This window comes from Orcinus orca, chromosome 7, assembly GCF_937001465.1.
Source record: "Orcinus orca chromosome 7, mOrcOrc1.1, whole genome shotgun sequence".
Classification (NCBI taxonomy): Eukaryota; Metazoa; Chordata; class Mammalia; order Artiodactyla; family Delphinidae; genus Orcinus; species Orcinus orca.
The window spans coordinates 113,826,199-113,841,588 of NC_064565.1; the positions used below are offsets into that span (position 1 = coordinate 113,826,199).

The 15,390-nt window shown below is 48.8% G+C and overlaps 1 protein-coding gene across 1 annotated transcript in view; it reads left to right on the forward strand.

The window, feature by feature from the left end:
* INPP5D (inositol polyphosphate-5-phosphatase D) overlaps positions 1-15,390 on the forward strand; it is a 131,171-nt gene that overhangs the window by 60,159 nt on the left and 55,622 nt on the right. Inside the window, exons 3-5 of the mRNA XM_004262575.3 lie at positions 3,131-3,281; positions 5,603-5,774; positions 9,641-9,781. Of these exons, the coding sequence (XP_004262623.1) occupies positions 3,131-3,281; positions 5,603-5,774; positions 9,641-9,781 (464 nt within the window). The remainder of the gene's footprint in view (positions 1-3,130; positions 3,282-5,602; positions 5,775-9,640; positions 9,782-15,390) is intronic.

Consider the following 15,390-nt stretch of genomic DNA (forward strand, 5'->3'; position numbering starts at 1 on the left):
GGCAGATCAGATTGAGGATGAAGGAAGGGGGTGCTCCCCTGCTACCTATCCTCCCCCCAGCCATTGCTCTGTGTCCCCAGTCCCAGGCCCACATAGGGTCCTCTCTGACCATCTCTCCCCCTGACTCATCCTGACCCTAATCCTGCAAGTCCATGCAAGCACTAATTGCTGAGCATCCCACGACGGCCAGGCCCTTTGGCACCATCTGGGGACACGACAGTAAGCAGATCTGGCCCCTGGCTATGGGCTGCATGGGCAGGCGGAATCACACTTGACCAGGCCCCCATCCCCACGGGGCCCCAGTCCTCCTGCTGGCCCTGGTCAAGGCACTGTCCACTTGGAAACCCCGACTCCCACTCCTGGCTTTGACTTGGCCATCCTGCCTGACAGAGGGCCTTTCTCGGCCCAGCTCAGGAGTGAGAAGGCCGTGGCGGGGCTGCTCCTTCCTAGGCATACGGAGCTTCCGACCCACCTGTCCAGATTGCACTCCTCACCCCCATGAGTGGGGCTGGGATTGGACTCAACCCTCATTCTCTACCTTCCTGGGAACCTGGGCCACCTGGGCAGCCAGCAGCGGTCGTTCACCAGGCCCTGGCTCCCTGGCCTCTGTGACCAGTCCAAGCACACGCAGTGTCCCAGCAGCTCTGTCTCAGCGCTCAGCACCCGCCCACCTCCTCCCTCACTGGATCCATAGTGTTCAGATGAATTTTAGAGTGTTCTGTTCTTCTGCACGCTCAGTACCCCAGCATAGTTCATCAATTCTAAGGTGTTTATTTTGTCATATTAACATCTCCGAAATCAGTTGTACCCGCAGCTTCATGGGGTATCTTGGTTTATGCTTTAGCTTCTAGCAGTACATAAAGTAATAGTGTCTCAGCATTGGTGCATCTAAAGTGCCATAGCTCGTGTGCTCTCTCAAACACACATTCCCCAGACATCCTCCAGCTGAGAACCCTTTTCCAGACTCACACACGAGTCGTTTGACTTTGACTTTCTTTGATACTTTCACATCCTTTATCCATACGCCTAATGGCTTGTCATCCATTAGCTGTAAATTCTTTTGACAGAATGACACTTGTCACGACTGCTTTAACTGAATCGAGTTCATCGACCTTGTGTCGTGTCAAATTATTTTTGTTATTCCGCTCACTTTGGGTTTTCAACCTATTTCAGTTACTTTTTAGAAGGCCCGGCCTTTTGTTAAACGCTACTAATTTACTGAATAGCTTGAGCCACACGCTCAAACAGAGACGTGCCCTCACGTACAGATTTATACGTGCGTGCATTGCATCCCCCACACAAATACGTGTGGGGAGAGAGAGACGAGGGGAGACAGAGAGGCAAGTGTGGAGTCTGAGTGAAGGTGAGTGACGGAGAGACGGAGTCTCTGAAGGCGGTGGAGTCTCTGAAGGCAAATGCATCCTCACCGCTACTTGGGGTTACCACCAGGAACTGGGCTCAGGGACAGGTCTGAGTCCTGGTCCATTCCCAGATGTCTGCATCTGTCCCGGTCTGGGTCGTCCTGCCTTGTCTGCTCTCCCAACCCCACTTACCTGTGGCCCTGATGACTCCCACGTCAGTGCCAACCGTGCCGGAACAATAGGCACCTGACTTGAAGGTGGGCGAGTCAAGACGATCCAGCCTCGCTCAGCCCAGACCCCACCGACCTGGGTGGGCTTTCCAACGTGCACCCTATTTCCCTATTCTCCTTTCCCATGGGCGATGGGTCCCAGCAGCAGGCAGCCCCCGGAGGAGCAGTTGGGCCCCTGACCTCCAACTCCAAAAACAGCCCCTCCTCAACTCATTTCTAAATCACATGAATGTCATTGACCTGTTAGCTACTATGATAATGGGGGTGACTCATAGGCACTTAGTGATAGGACGTGGGGGGCGCTCTGCTCCTTCAAGGCCTGGGAAGCCCCACCCAGAGGGGGAGCCTCTTTGGGGCTCATCCCTGTACCCACCAGCAGCCTGATGTCCAGCTGCCCCCGGCTCACTGCGCTTCCCTAAAGCCCGACTACATCATTCTCCTCCACCTGGGGCTGCAACCTCGCTCAGCATCTTCTTGGCTGGATGAGGAACACCCGGCCTTACACTGTCCAGTTTTGCCATCTGTGCCGGGGGAGGGAGAAGTCCTCTGGGTTTCTGACTGGGCCAGTGGGGAGACAATGGTGCCGTACCTTGAGATGGAACACCAAGGAGGTGTGGGGCAGGGGACTGGACAGGGAGGATGGACGGGATGTTGGGACATGTTGGGTTAGGAGCAGTAGGGTACAGCACCGATGAGACCCTAAGCCTCCTGCTTGCAGTTCTCCCATCCTACCCTGCTGCCTGATAGCCCACCAGGGGGAATCACAGAGGTGGGGCCTTCATGTGGGCAGGGCTTCAGCAGGGGCAGGGCCTCAGTGGGCGGGGCTGGCTGCTGAGGGACGAACTTGAGTTTCCTGCTGGAGCCAGCAGGTGATGAGAAGGAGACCTGGCCCCAGGGCATTTGAACAGTCCAGTAGAATTACCCTCCTGCTCTTCTGTCATCAACAACAGAGATACAAATCAGGGAAGATTTCTGTGCAGCCTCAACCATTTTCTGAGTTTTGACAAAACAGAATTATATCAAATGAAAAATATAAAAATAAAAGCAAAACAATTGCTAGAATAGATTTTCCCCGAGTTTAAAAATAAATGATCTTGTGGGTGGGGTAATAACTCCCCCCCACCGAACACACACAAACATACACACAAGAGGTCTAGAAAAAATATTCTAAACTATTAAAAATAGGTCTCTTGGAGTTGTGGGACTACAGGTGATTTCTTTTGTTTTTTTTTAATTCTGTATTTAAATTGTTTTCCATAATGAAAATGCGTGACTTGGTAACATAATACTTTTTAAAATAAAAGTTTTTTTTAAACTGAAAGAAAAAAGTCTTTAAAACTGTCCTATCTGTGCCTTTTGCAGAGTGGCTCTTAGGGGCTGTGAGGGTGTGGGCGTCGCAGGCAGGCCTTGCGTAGGAGCCCAGGGCTTCTGATGGACTGTGGTCACTCTCGGCCTCGCTGGTCTCTGCTGCAGGTGGCCTTTGGGGTTGGGTGATGTTCCAACCTGTTCAATGTGCTTCTGCTTGGGATTTGTCCTCAGGCATCCGAAGGCGTCCCCGTGAGGTTCTTCACCAAGCTGGACCAGCTTATCGAGTTTTACAAGAAGGAAAACATGGGCCTGGTAACCCACCTGCAGTATCCTGTGCCCCTGGAGGAGGACGACGCCTGCGACGAGCCAGAGGAGGAGACAGGTAGGAAGGGACGGAAGGGAAGGTGCCTCCGGGACCCCGCCTGCCATCTGAGTCCCATAGTGAAGTTCTGGGGTGTTGCTCTCACTTCAAGTGCTTGTAGATTGGGTGGGTCCGGTTATCAGAGGGGGTGACATGGTGGTTAAAGACCAATTAGGAACACAGGCTCTGGGTTCAGACAGACCTGGGTCAAACTTCCTGCACCCCATATTCTCAGCTGTGTGACCGTAGGTGAATTACTTAACCTCTCTAAACCACAGACCTCTCTTAAAGAGACACGAAAAATAATATCTGCCTCTCAGGGTATCATCAGAGGAGTCAGTGTAGATCCCAGCGCCTAGTACATAGTAAGCACACAATAAATGCAGCTAAAATCATTGTCGAAATAATTAGCTGAATTTTGCTGTGAAGAGAATGAGGAAGGAGATTGTTGCACCAAGCTGGAAGGATGAGAAAGGATGTTGCTTTATATCATCATTAAAAGAAAATAAAGTACAGCCCCTAAAAGGTATGTGAGAGTCAGTCCTACTGTTTAAACAGGGGAGGGACAGACTAATAGAGCGAGTGTCGGGCAGAGCGAGGCAGTGCAGCCGGGGAGCTCCCCTTCTCTTCCCCTCAAAAGTTCATGTCCTGAAAGAAAGCCCTGACATACATAACTGAACCTCTCAACTGGTCAGGGCTCCTCCTAAGTCCCAGGGCTTGGAACCGAGACCCCCGGCATCTCCCCTGAAGGACAGATTAGACCAGAGGTGTGGGGTCCCCGGCCTGACTCCACCCATCCCTGGCTGCTGCCCGCCACGTGCTGGGCGTCCTTGCAACCTCCTCTGTGGGCCACCCTTCCTCCCACCTTCCTGGAGACCCACCGTGAGCGATTGCACAGCTCATCGGCAGCCTCCTCCGAGGGTAAACTCCAGTTCCTGGAGGAGACGAGGGCCAGGCAGAGTGTTTCAAAAGGGGCGCAGGTCTGCAGAGGTGAAGGGGACCCAGGCAGCCGTGTCCCTCGTCGCCTCCCTGGCCCAGTAAGAGGCGCCCTCAGCTGTGAAATAGGCAGAGCCGACATGTCCACGTGTGAGTCCAGGGTCACTCACCAGTGCTGTGCCCGGGCCATGTGTCCCCCAGCTGCCCCCAGGAGCCCAGGCTCGGCCTCGACACCGAGAAGCCATCATGCAGAAGTGCCCTCTGCACTTCCCTCTCACCCCCCACGCCAGCTTTTCTATCCCTCCGGGCACGGCCGTCTAAAGAAAGACCCCAACACTAGAAAAAGACCCCCCAAAAGATCCGGAAAGAGAAGCACAATCTCAGGACGGCTGGCTTCCCTTCCCAAAAAAGACCCACTGTCTGCTTGAACCCAGGCGTCTCCCACCCCTAGTCCAAGGGGTCAGATTTGGCTCAGGTCTTCTCAAGGTGATGCCAGTCCCCATGGGGCTCAAAACGGGATCATAACCCTTGAAAGAACCCCAAGCCAGGTGAGGAAGTGAAGGAACGGCTCATCCTTTAAAGAGAACGTCCCCGGGCAGCTCTGTGTCCAGAGCCGTGGGGCAGCCACGCCATGTGAAAAGACGCTCGGACAGGAGGTTGCAGACCCCAGGGGCTCAGGACCCTCACCCATTTGTGGTACGTGCAGGATGGAAGCTTTCAAGGTGAACAGGTGGGAGTCCCATCTCCCAGGCCAAGTCCAAGTCATTTGTTTCGTATCTCAGTTCCCTGGGTGGAGGGAGCCCCTCACTTCCTTTCATTGTCTCTGGGGGTCTGGAGGGAGAGAGAAAGAAGGACAGAGGCTGGAGAGAAAGGGCAAAGAAAAGGGGGCCAGGGTGGGAGAGAGAGGGGCAGTGTGGCTGGACCTGCCTGCTCCCCGGCCCAGCTCCTCCCATGACGGGAGCCCAACCTCTGCTGGTCCAGGGCCCCTGCTCTGCCCCGAAGCCGGCCGTCCTGCTGAGCTTCTGGGGCTGCTGTCTGCAGCCGTCCGCGGCCAGCAGCCCTGTCCGGCGTGGCCATCGGACCCCAGCAGGTGTTTGCAGAGCTCCTCAAGGGGACAAACTCTGTGTTGGGCTCCGGGGCAGAGACCGCCAAGACCAGGTCCCTGCCCTTGGCAGGCTCCCTGTCTAGCCCAGGAGTCAGCTGGCAAGGGAGCGGGGCCAGGAAGGGACAGTGCGGGCACAGACAGGTCTGTAGCTGGGCGCAGTGGCCTGGACCCCACGTGGCGGGTGGACAGGATCACTGCACAGAGGGCGGAGAGGGTGGGCCACGTGCCCCTCTCCGCAGGCGGTGATCCTGAGGGAGGGAGCGGTCAGCCCAGACGGTACTCCTGCTCTTGTCTTGGGTAGAAGGCGTCCTGTCTCCCCCCGAGCTGCCACCCAGAAACATCCATTTATCTGCCGGGCCATGTGAGGCCAAGGAGGTCCCTGTTTCCAACGATAATCCTCGAGCCACGGAGGTCAGCCGGCCAAGCCTCTCAGAGACGTTGTTCCAGCGCCTGCAGACCATGGACACCAGTGGGTGAGTCCCCACCTGGCAGGCCCCACGACACCCAGGTAGCTCACCCCGTGCTGTCTCCTGGAGATGCCGCTTCCACACTAGGACAGGTTGCTGTTGAGCCCACCGGCCTCCCGACGGTGGGTCTGAGGGAGCCCAGCTCGCGGGGCAGCTCTGGCTGCGCGGGCACTGGATGGCCCTGCTCAGGGGCTCCATGTCTACCAGGCCCTGTGGCATGTCAGGGGCTGGTTCTGGAAGGATGGATGGCTCTCTGCTGCAGACGGCATGGCCCTGCCCCAGGCTTCAGGGGCCTATGCTGGGGCTTGCTGGGAACTCACATGGCATCTTTTCCCGTCCCAAAGACTCCTCCCGCCATGCGGTCCACTGACTCAGATGGTCCCAGTGGAGGAGCTGCCTGCACTGCAGCCTGGACCTGCTCTGGGCCCCATGCAAAGGAGGCCAACTTCCGTGTCACCGGGAAATGGGTCAGAGCAACCGTTCCATGTGTGGTGTAGACTGTGAGGTCTACACCGCGTGCCACTCCTTTCTTTGTGGTGGAAGGAGTGAGGTGCAATCCTTTTAACACTTTGTTTCACCTGCCCTGATCCAGGGCTCTCAGGATCTGGCCCCGTATGTGGTACCAGACTAGTCCATGTTGATGAGGTCCTGCAGCCCAGGCTGGATGATGGGAGGTGGAGGTATGGCTGGGAGGGGCGTTGGTTATTTTGCAAATCAGAGGCCCTGACTTTAACACAGGCCAGGGGATGGCTTCCACAGGGAGGACGCTCCGTGAGGGGAACTGTGTCCCCAGCACCCAGCATGTCACCTGGCACGGAGTCGGCACTCCCTAGATCTGTGTTGAATGAATTAATTAGTACACAGCCATCTCCATGTGTTAAAAATTGAAAAACATTTTTTTGTTTCTTCATGCGATAAAGGCCCTCCAAAGAATATCCTATTGGCAGGGCTAATGCAACATCTCCAGCTTGAAAGATTAATTTGAGACAGCCAGGGCTGCTCACCTACCATCTGATTTAGCCAAATACAAAGCAAAGGCCTGAAGGTACACACAGCCACCGGTTGCTAAGATATCTGGTGTTTCTATACTTCCACCTTGACATTTCCTCTAATTTTTCTCCGGGCCCGCCGGGTTACATTCTCTGCACGCTCCTGGAATTCCTTGTGCTCTCTGGGCCCGCCGGGTTATATTCTCTGCACGCTTCTGGAATTCCTTGTGCTATTTCTCCAGAAGCTTACTATCCAGTGCTTTGAATATGTTGGGCCATTACCATGATTATCCTGATGTATGTATCCATATAACAAATGCTTATTAAAATAGTTCAGGCAGAGCCCGTTGTTTAGTTTCCTTGAGATTCTATTTCTTTCCAGGTTTAGGTGTTAAATGCAGGGCAGTCCTTGAGGAAATAGGCAAGGATGTTCAATGGTGCCACTGCCGCCCATCACCTCCTGACTCTCCCACGCGGTCTGTTGGCTACATCTCCTTGTCAGTCCCTCCTCTCTAGGGACAGGTCTTCTCTAGGGACTCAGGGCCCAGTGGGGCAGGACAAGGTGTCCAGCCAAGCCTCCACGCAGCCTCCTGAGAGGGGGCGGGGGCAGCTGAGGGGAAGCTGGTGTGGCTTCTCAGCTAACAAATGGCAATGGAACTTGCCTAAAGCTTCTGCTTGGAGATGGAGGTGTGTGGGTGGAGCGCATTGGAGGGACCATAGTGCCTGCCCTCAGTTCTCTTCTGGGTCATGAAAAACTAAGCTTCTGCCTTGTGTTTGCAGGTTAATCTGTGTTGCTTGTAAAATAGCTTTGTACACAGAGGACTGCCTTTAGATTATTCTTAATTATAAGACAACCTGCACAGTCTCTTGTGCGAGTTAATTAGATCTAATCAGTTAGGTCATAGTTAAGAAAAGACTGCCGAGTAACATCAACCTTCTCTGATAAACAGAGTTTAACGTCTTTATGTCAACACTTTTCTACAACAAACATTTTAACAAATATCGCTTCCTAAAGCAAGTACTGATGGTCTCAAAGTTAAAGCCAATAGGCACGAGAATTGTTAAAGTACATATCTTCATGCTGTAGGAGAGATTTTTCCTTTTCAGCAAAACAGACTGAGGCAGAAACTGGATTTTTTTATGGTGTCAAGACTCAGAATAAGTATAGATTAAACTTAAATATTATGACAACTGGTACGTAAATAGTTGCTGACTTCTCAGGCTAAATAAGTCAAAATGGCTAATCTATGTCTTTTCGGTCTTTCATTGAACAGCTGTTGCTGTTCAGGAGCAACAGCCTTTCATTCTTTCAAGGATCCTAGAGAAGAAAATACCCTGTGACCTCTAGCTTCAACTTGTTGCAAGGCTGGAGCAAAGCTATTTGAGGCTTGTATGAATTTCTTCACACACGTAAATCAACATCCTTGAGCCTCCGTTTCCTTGTTTGTAAAATAGGAATAATAGTAATATCTGGCTCATAACGTTGATTTGTGGATTCGAGGGGAAAAAAGAGCATAAAGGGCTAAGCAGAGTGACTGGTATGTTACGCTCAGGACATACTTGCTGTAATTATAATGTTCATTATTATAGGAACAAAAGCTCAAAAGTTATCCAGGAAGAAATGCTGCTGGGTGATAGAATGTAGAGGTGCGATCAGACCTCGGCGGCAGCCCTGGCGCGACGCGGCCCGGGCTCTGCCTCTGCTGGGCCATCCTGTGCGAGGCGAGGACAGGTCCTGCCTCGGGCCCATGTGCTTCATCCGTAATTGAGAGGGACTGGACCAGACCAGGAGCAAGGGCTGGGGGTGCGAAGGCCCGGCACCTAGGCTGCCAATACCATACCCCCAGCCCCATCACTCAGCACAGAGACTTCCCCTCGGGGCCTCGGATGACTGGGAACCTCCCTGACACAGAGTTCCAGGTGGCCCTTGGCTGTGAACTTGGAGTTGGCCTGTGAGCTGTAGCCATTTGCCATCTCTGGACTAGAGCATCCCTCAGCCCTCACATCCGATCTTTAGGAATTGATGAAGCAGGAAAACAAGTCCTCTGTACATTTTCAAAGCTGTTCTGTCTCCTTTTCAAAGGATAAACATTTCCCATCCCCAGCCAGTATCACTCCCTTCCACCTATAATGTTCATTATTATATATTAATGTTCATTATTCCCAACCTCCACTCCTAACACTTTCCTTCACTCTTTATGCTCCAGCCTCACAGACTTTTTGTTCCTCGAGGCTGGCCTCATTCCCACCTCAGGACCTTTGTACTTGACATCCCGCTGCCAATAGCTGGATGGCTAGCTCCCTCTTGTCACTGAGGTCCCAGCTCTGCGACTGCCTCAGAGAGGTCTCCTTGACCCCCAAAGGACACTAGCACCCTCCCACCCAACGTCTCTCTAGCACTTTTCCCTATTTTATTTTGCCATGATGTTTACTAAAATTATCTTGTTTATTTACAGACTTAATCTACCGCTATACTTCCTTACTAAGACATCAGCTCCAACAAGGTCTAAAGAGCAGGGACTTTGTGCCCTGTGTTTATTGCTGCATCCCACCTCCCAGAATAGAGCTCAGGGCAGGCTCTCCATACATATTTGTTAAGCGAGTGAATGAATGAATGAATGGATTGAAGAGCTGTTCCAATCAAAGCAGTGGGTGGGTTTGGAGGCAGCCTCCCTTGGGGCCCTTTACTCTTGTCTGACCTGATCTCCACCCCTTCAGTAAGACCCAGGGAGCCTGTCCAGGTGTGCAAATATTCTCCTGGGGCCGGTGTCTCAGCTAGAGACTCTGAGAATTCAGATTTCTTCTTCTGCCTGTTACTGCTGGTGTCTATCGTTTAGGAACCGAAGAAGCATGCTGTTATCTCTCCTTTTTTTTTTTTTTCAGGCTTCCAGAAGAGCATCTGAAAGCTATCCAAGATTATTTAAGCACTCAGCTCACCCTGGACTCTGATTTTGTGAAGTCGGGCTCCTGCAGTCTGCCTCATCTCAAGAAACTGACCGCGCTCCTCTGCAAGGAGCTCTATGGGTAATGGCTGCCGTGAGGATGGGAGAGGGGGGACAGTGGGTGAGAGAACTAGCTCATTAGGGTGACCCCTGCTCTTAGCCCCAGTGTCCAGCTCCGGGTAATTGGGCTGTTGGTGGGGGCTTAGAAATCTGGTTGTTGGAGGTTTTGTTTTCATGGCATTTGAACTTGGTGGTTGTTGGCTTTTTTTTTTTAAACGAAAGTTAATTCGAGGCCAGTTGCTATGGGAAGGGGTGGGCGGGAGTACACCGCCAGCCCTTCCACACTTGCTAAGGATCCAGAGGCTACGGCTTTTGCTGCCATTCGTCTTTCTTGCTGCAGCCGGCACATTTGATAAGCACGTCAGGGCACCAAGAGGAGATCAATTAAAATCAGCCTGTTTTCTACGTGGGTGGTGATGGCTCAAGATTGCCAGTGACGGCAGGTTTTTAAAGTGAGCCAATTCACCAAAACTTGAGTGTTCTGCTATTGAATTCACTGAAGGACCAATTGGTAAAAATTCCAGTTTCTTTTAGTGTTTTAATTTCATTATGTGCTTTAATTTCATTACCATTAAAATTAAGTTTAATTACATTTTAATTGTTAAAAGTGCAAACTTAAAGCTGATACACTCTCTGAAGAATTGACAAAAGAATTTTTTAAATGCTTGAAAAAATAGAAAATCACATTTAAAAGCATCTGAAAGAAATCACAGGGACCCCAAACAATCCCATGGCAAATGAAAGGTCAACATTTTGGTTGGAAAAATAGCATTTCATGTGGGTGAGGTTTTATCAGCCTATACTGTTCTGTGTCTTATTACATACACAGCAGTTTCAAAATTCTTTTGTCAGTTTCTCTGGCGCCATATCTATCTTAGCTTAGTTTCTATGCAAACAAGAATCTTTCATCAGCAGTAATCAAATTGAACTTTCCTTCTAAAGGCTCTTAAAAAGCACAATCCGTACATTTGGTAAAGTTAACGAATAATTTCTTTGACAAATTGAGCCCTCATCAAATTGGCCAGTCAGGTTTACTTTCAAGGAATTGGCTTTCGACTGACGCAGTTTCAGCCAGTTGGACCCAGAGCCATCATTTTTAAAGATTTCCACAGAGAGTTATTGCTCCATGTGATGCTGTTGTTATAAATCATTCATCAATGGGAAAAACACACACACACGGCACTTCCTTTTCAAGAAACACAATTTCATCATGACTGGTAGCGAGCTTTTATTTCTGCTCCAGTGGAAATCCTGTTCTTTGCTGCTTCCTTGTCCAGAGGAGATCTAGCTTTAAGTCTCTCCACAAGTTTCACCCAGTACACTCAGCACATTTCCCCAACACTGCTTTGCTACCTGGACTTTCCTAGAATCTGGGTCACCTCATCCTTATGGTGACAGCAGCTTCCTCAACATAGCTAGTTCTCTAGTTTTCCACAGGCCTTTAGTTACTGAACAGTTAACTTCGAGTTAGAAGTAGAGAGACCGTGTGATGTTCTAAATGCCCCCCAACATTTGTTTGTCTTCACTTCATAGGCAAAGTGATAGTCAGGCTTGAAGACGCGGTTAGGGATGGACTTTTAGAAAATCTTAGGAAAAAATTATGTTTTCCATCCCCCTGCAAACCCTGCAGATGTTGTTCCATGAAACTAACTATAAACTAGTAGATTTCAAACTGCTTTGATTGGAACAGCTCTTCATTCATTCATTCACTCACTTAACAAATATGTATGGAGAGCCCGCCCTGAGCTCTATTCTGGGAGGTGGGATGCAGCAATAAACACAGTGCACAAAGTCCCTGCTCTTTAGACCTTGTTGGAGCTGATGTCTTAGTAAGGAAGTATAGTGGCAGATTAAGTCTGTAAATAAACAAGATAATTTTAGTAAACATCATGACAAAATAGGGAAAAGTGCTAGAGAGATGTTGGGTGGGAGGGTGCTAGTGTCCTTTGGGGGTCAAGGAGACCTCTCTGAGGCAGTCGCAGAGCTGGGACCTCAGTGACAAGAGGGAGCTAGCCATCCAGCTATTGGCAGCGGGATGTCAAGTACAAAGGTCCTGAGGTGGGAATGAGGCCAGCCTCGAGGAACAAAAAGTCTGTGAGGCTGGAGCATAAAGAGTGAAGGAAAATGTTAGGAGTGGAGGTTGGGAAGAGTCAGGTGTAGGGTGGTCATAGTTAGCAAATAAAAACACAGGATGGCCGGTTAAGTCTGAACTTTAGATGAACAGCAAATACTTTTTTAGCATAAGTATATACCGTGCAATATTGGGATATACTTGCACTAGTAGATTATCCATTGTTTATCTGAAACTCTAATTTAACTGGGTGTCCTGTGTTCTACCTGGCAACGCTAGCAGGAGCCACATCACACAGGACTCCCAAGGCCTGGTAGAGATTTTCAGGATTGTGCCATAATCTGAGTCAGGGCGGTGGAGACTGGGTCTTAGGAGGCAGACCCAAAGCAGCAGGCAGTTGGGAGCTACTATATTTGTGACCTGATGGTGGCCCACGAGAAGGGAAGCAAGAGGAGGCAGGGATTTGTATCTGCTTTGCATCCTGCTGAGTCCTGGGTTTCGACAGTGCCTGGCACACAGGAAGAGCTGATAGATATTAGCTCGATGACCCAAGGCTTGGGAGCATGTGGGTGCTGAGAGCTGGTGTGACCCGGGGCGTGTGTGGATGGTGGAGCTGGCAGATGGATGTAGGGTGGGGGGAAGACGAATCGAGGGTGACCCTTGGGTTTTTGGTGCGAGCAGCTGAGTGGTGGATGATGCCAGTTACTTAGATGGGGAAAGTCAAAGAGGAGGGGGTGGAGGAGGGGCATCTTTCTCTGAGCTACCATTGGCTTGAGGAGCTATTAGACATCCTGGGAGTTGAGCCACCAACCAAGGATTTAGTTCTAGAAGTTAGAGCCCAGGAAACGTCAGGGGTAAGGGTATATGTCTGGGAGTCATCAGCATGCGTTGGCACTTGAAGCTGGGAGATGAGTGGGGTAAGGTCACCACAGGGGGGAGTGCAGATGGAGGGGAAAGGGGGCCCAGGGTAGACGTTGAGAGGTGGGGTGGAGGAGAAGGAACTGGAACGGGGTGCTGAGGATGGTGCCAATGGTGGCCAGTTTTCTCCACTCAGACCACTTGGCCCAACACAAACGCCGGGGTGAGGATGGGAAAGTCACAGAGAACTGAGTGAGAAACAGTGCAAGAGCCTCCTCTGCAAAAATGTCATTACAATGTCAGTACCTGTGTCTGAAAGAAGGAACTTCCGCAGCACAAAGGTTCGAGGAAGATTTGTAACCCTAAGTTAGATTATCTAGAACCAGACAGAAACTTTTCCAGAGAAAGAGAATAAAGAATTAAGTCTCCAGAGTCTGGAAATACTTGATATCCCATGAAGTGGAGAAATGAGGAGGATTGTAAGTAGAAATTTAAAATAAAATGTCTAAGTGTCGGAGAGGTTATTGTATCAATTAAGTGAGAGCAGGGTAAGGATTTTGATAAAGAAACCAACCAACCAAAACAAAAATACCATCATTATAACTGCTTCATTGGAGGCCATAAAATGAACCCATAGTTTTCAAATCAAACTTGAAAATCAAATCACAAAACAGAGCAGAGTGTCAGGGAAGTATATATAAAAAACATGAGAGGGCTTCCCTGGTGGCGCAGGGGTTGAGAGTCTGCCTGCCGATACAGGGGACGAGGGTTCGTGCCCCGGTCCGGGAGGATCCCACATGCCACGGAAGGGCTGGGCCCGTGAGCCATGGCCGCTGAGCCTGCGCGTCTGGAGCCTGTGCTCCGCAACGGGAGAGGCCACAACAGTGAGAGGCCCGCGTACCGCAAAAAAAAGAAAGAAAAAAAAGAAAAAAAACATGAGAGGACTAAATAAGCATATGCCAAGAATGTGTGATTAAAAATCAATAGTCTTTGGAAAGAGGGCATAGAGATTCAACTTATAGCTGGTAGGGTGGGCTCTCCAAGAAGTGGGGAAAAAATGATGTGTAATTGATGACTAAATATATAAAAGAAAAAAAATGTTTCCAGGTTTATAAAGGAGCTAAATCCAGGTATTGAGAAGCCTCATAAAGACCCAATGACAGAACTACCAAACAGCAGCACCAAAACCTCTTCTTATAATCTTCTAAACCACAAGGGAAAATGCGCTCGGAAAGTAAATAACTAGGAACAGCACCATTAGTTTTACAAATTACAATACTTACTATTATTCATACTCCTTGATGATATAAAAATTCTGAAGCAGTATCTCCAAGGAGAAGACTACTGACTTCTCCTTGGGATTAACTCAACCTAGATATCATTCAAGAGCCAAAGGAGTCTTTGCAGATTTAAAAAATTGGTGAAAATGTACTAATCACAAGGCTTCACTTCAAAACGTTTCCAAGAATCTTTTTCCAGAAATTTTAGAGTGCTGGTAATCCTAAAAATAAGAACCCAGCAGCCTACTGAGCAGCTGGATATGAATACACCCAAAACAAAAGTGTTCTTTCTGTGTTCCCAGAACACAGTATGATGAAAATAGAAATAAGTAACAAACTAGCCACAACTACCCAGCCATCTGGCCTTTCTTGATCATCTCCAATCACCGCTGAATTAAAGAAGACACTTGACACAACAATAGCCTATGTGGGATAGGTTTGGAAACGTGGGGTAATCAAGCCTCTGTATATCAGAACTCTAGATGATGCAGCCAAAGCACTACTTGGAGGAAAAGCCATAGCTTTAAATGCTCTGTTATGGAAAGGGAGGCGTAGAACAATAAGTCAAGCATACAGACTTAATCCAGGCTCTCAGTCTCCTGAAGGCATCATGGGTCATACCCCGATTGCCTTGATATTTCCATGGTCACGCAAAGTACTGGAAACAGTAATGTATTCAATATTCGTGAACAAAGATTGAATGTGTGCCAACTACGACCCTCGCACTGCTCCAGGGGCTAGAGATACAGCAGTGAACAAAACAGAGTCTTTAAGAAATCTCTGTTAAGCGAATGAACAATAACAACAACTGGAAAGGAAAAGAGCAGGGGGAAGATAGTTAAAAACAGAAATAAATTAAGAAAAAGTCAATTAAGGAAATTTTAAAAATTAGAAATGTAGGAGATTTAATAATTTGCATTAAAGATTTCCAAATCAATAAAGAGTACAGTGTACCATTACGTGGCTACAAACCTTCAAATTATAATTAAATGAAACAAATATTTTATGTGAAATATGAAATGTAAAAATTACCATGTATACCCTCTTTGAACTTTCAAGGAATAATAACCATGATTTATAAATTATTCGGGAATGACAAAAATCACCTAATTCAATATTCAAGAAAAGTATAATTCAAATCTGAAAACCTAATCAAGATAATAGCCTGAAATAAACTATATCCAGTTTCATTTATTAATATAAATGTATAATATTTCAGTAATATTCTAGCAAATATAATTTAAGTGATATGAAAAATGTAGGTTTTATCCAAGAAATCACTGTAAGCGTGAGTCAATATAAAGAAAACACTATAATTTAGCAGGAGATTAGAGATAAGGGAATCATTTGCATAGATGTACTAATAGACCTGATAAAAGTCGTTTCTAATTTTTAAAAATCATTTTTTAAAAAGGACCAGAA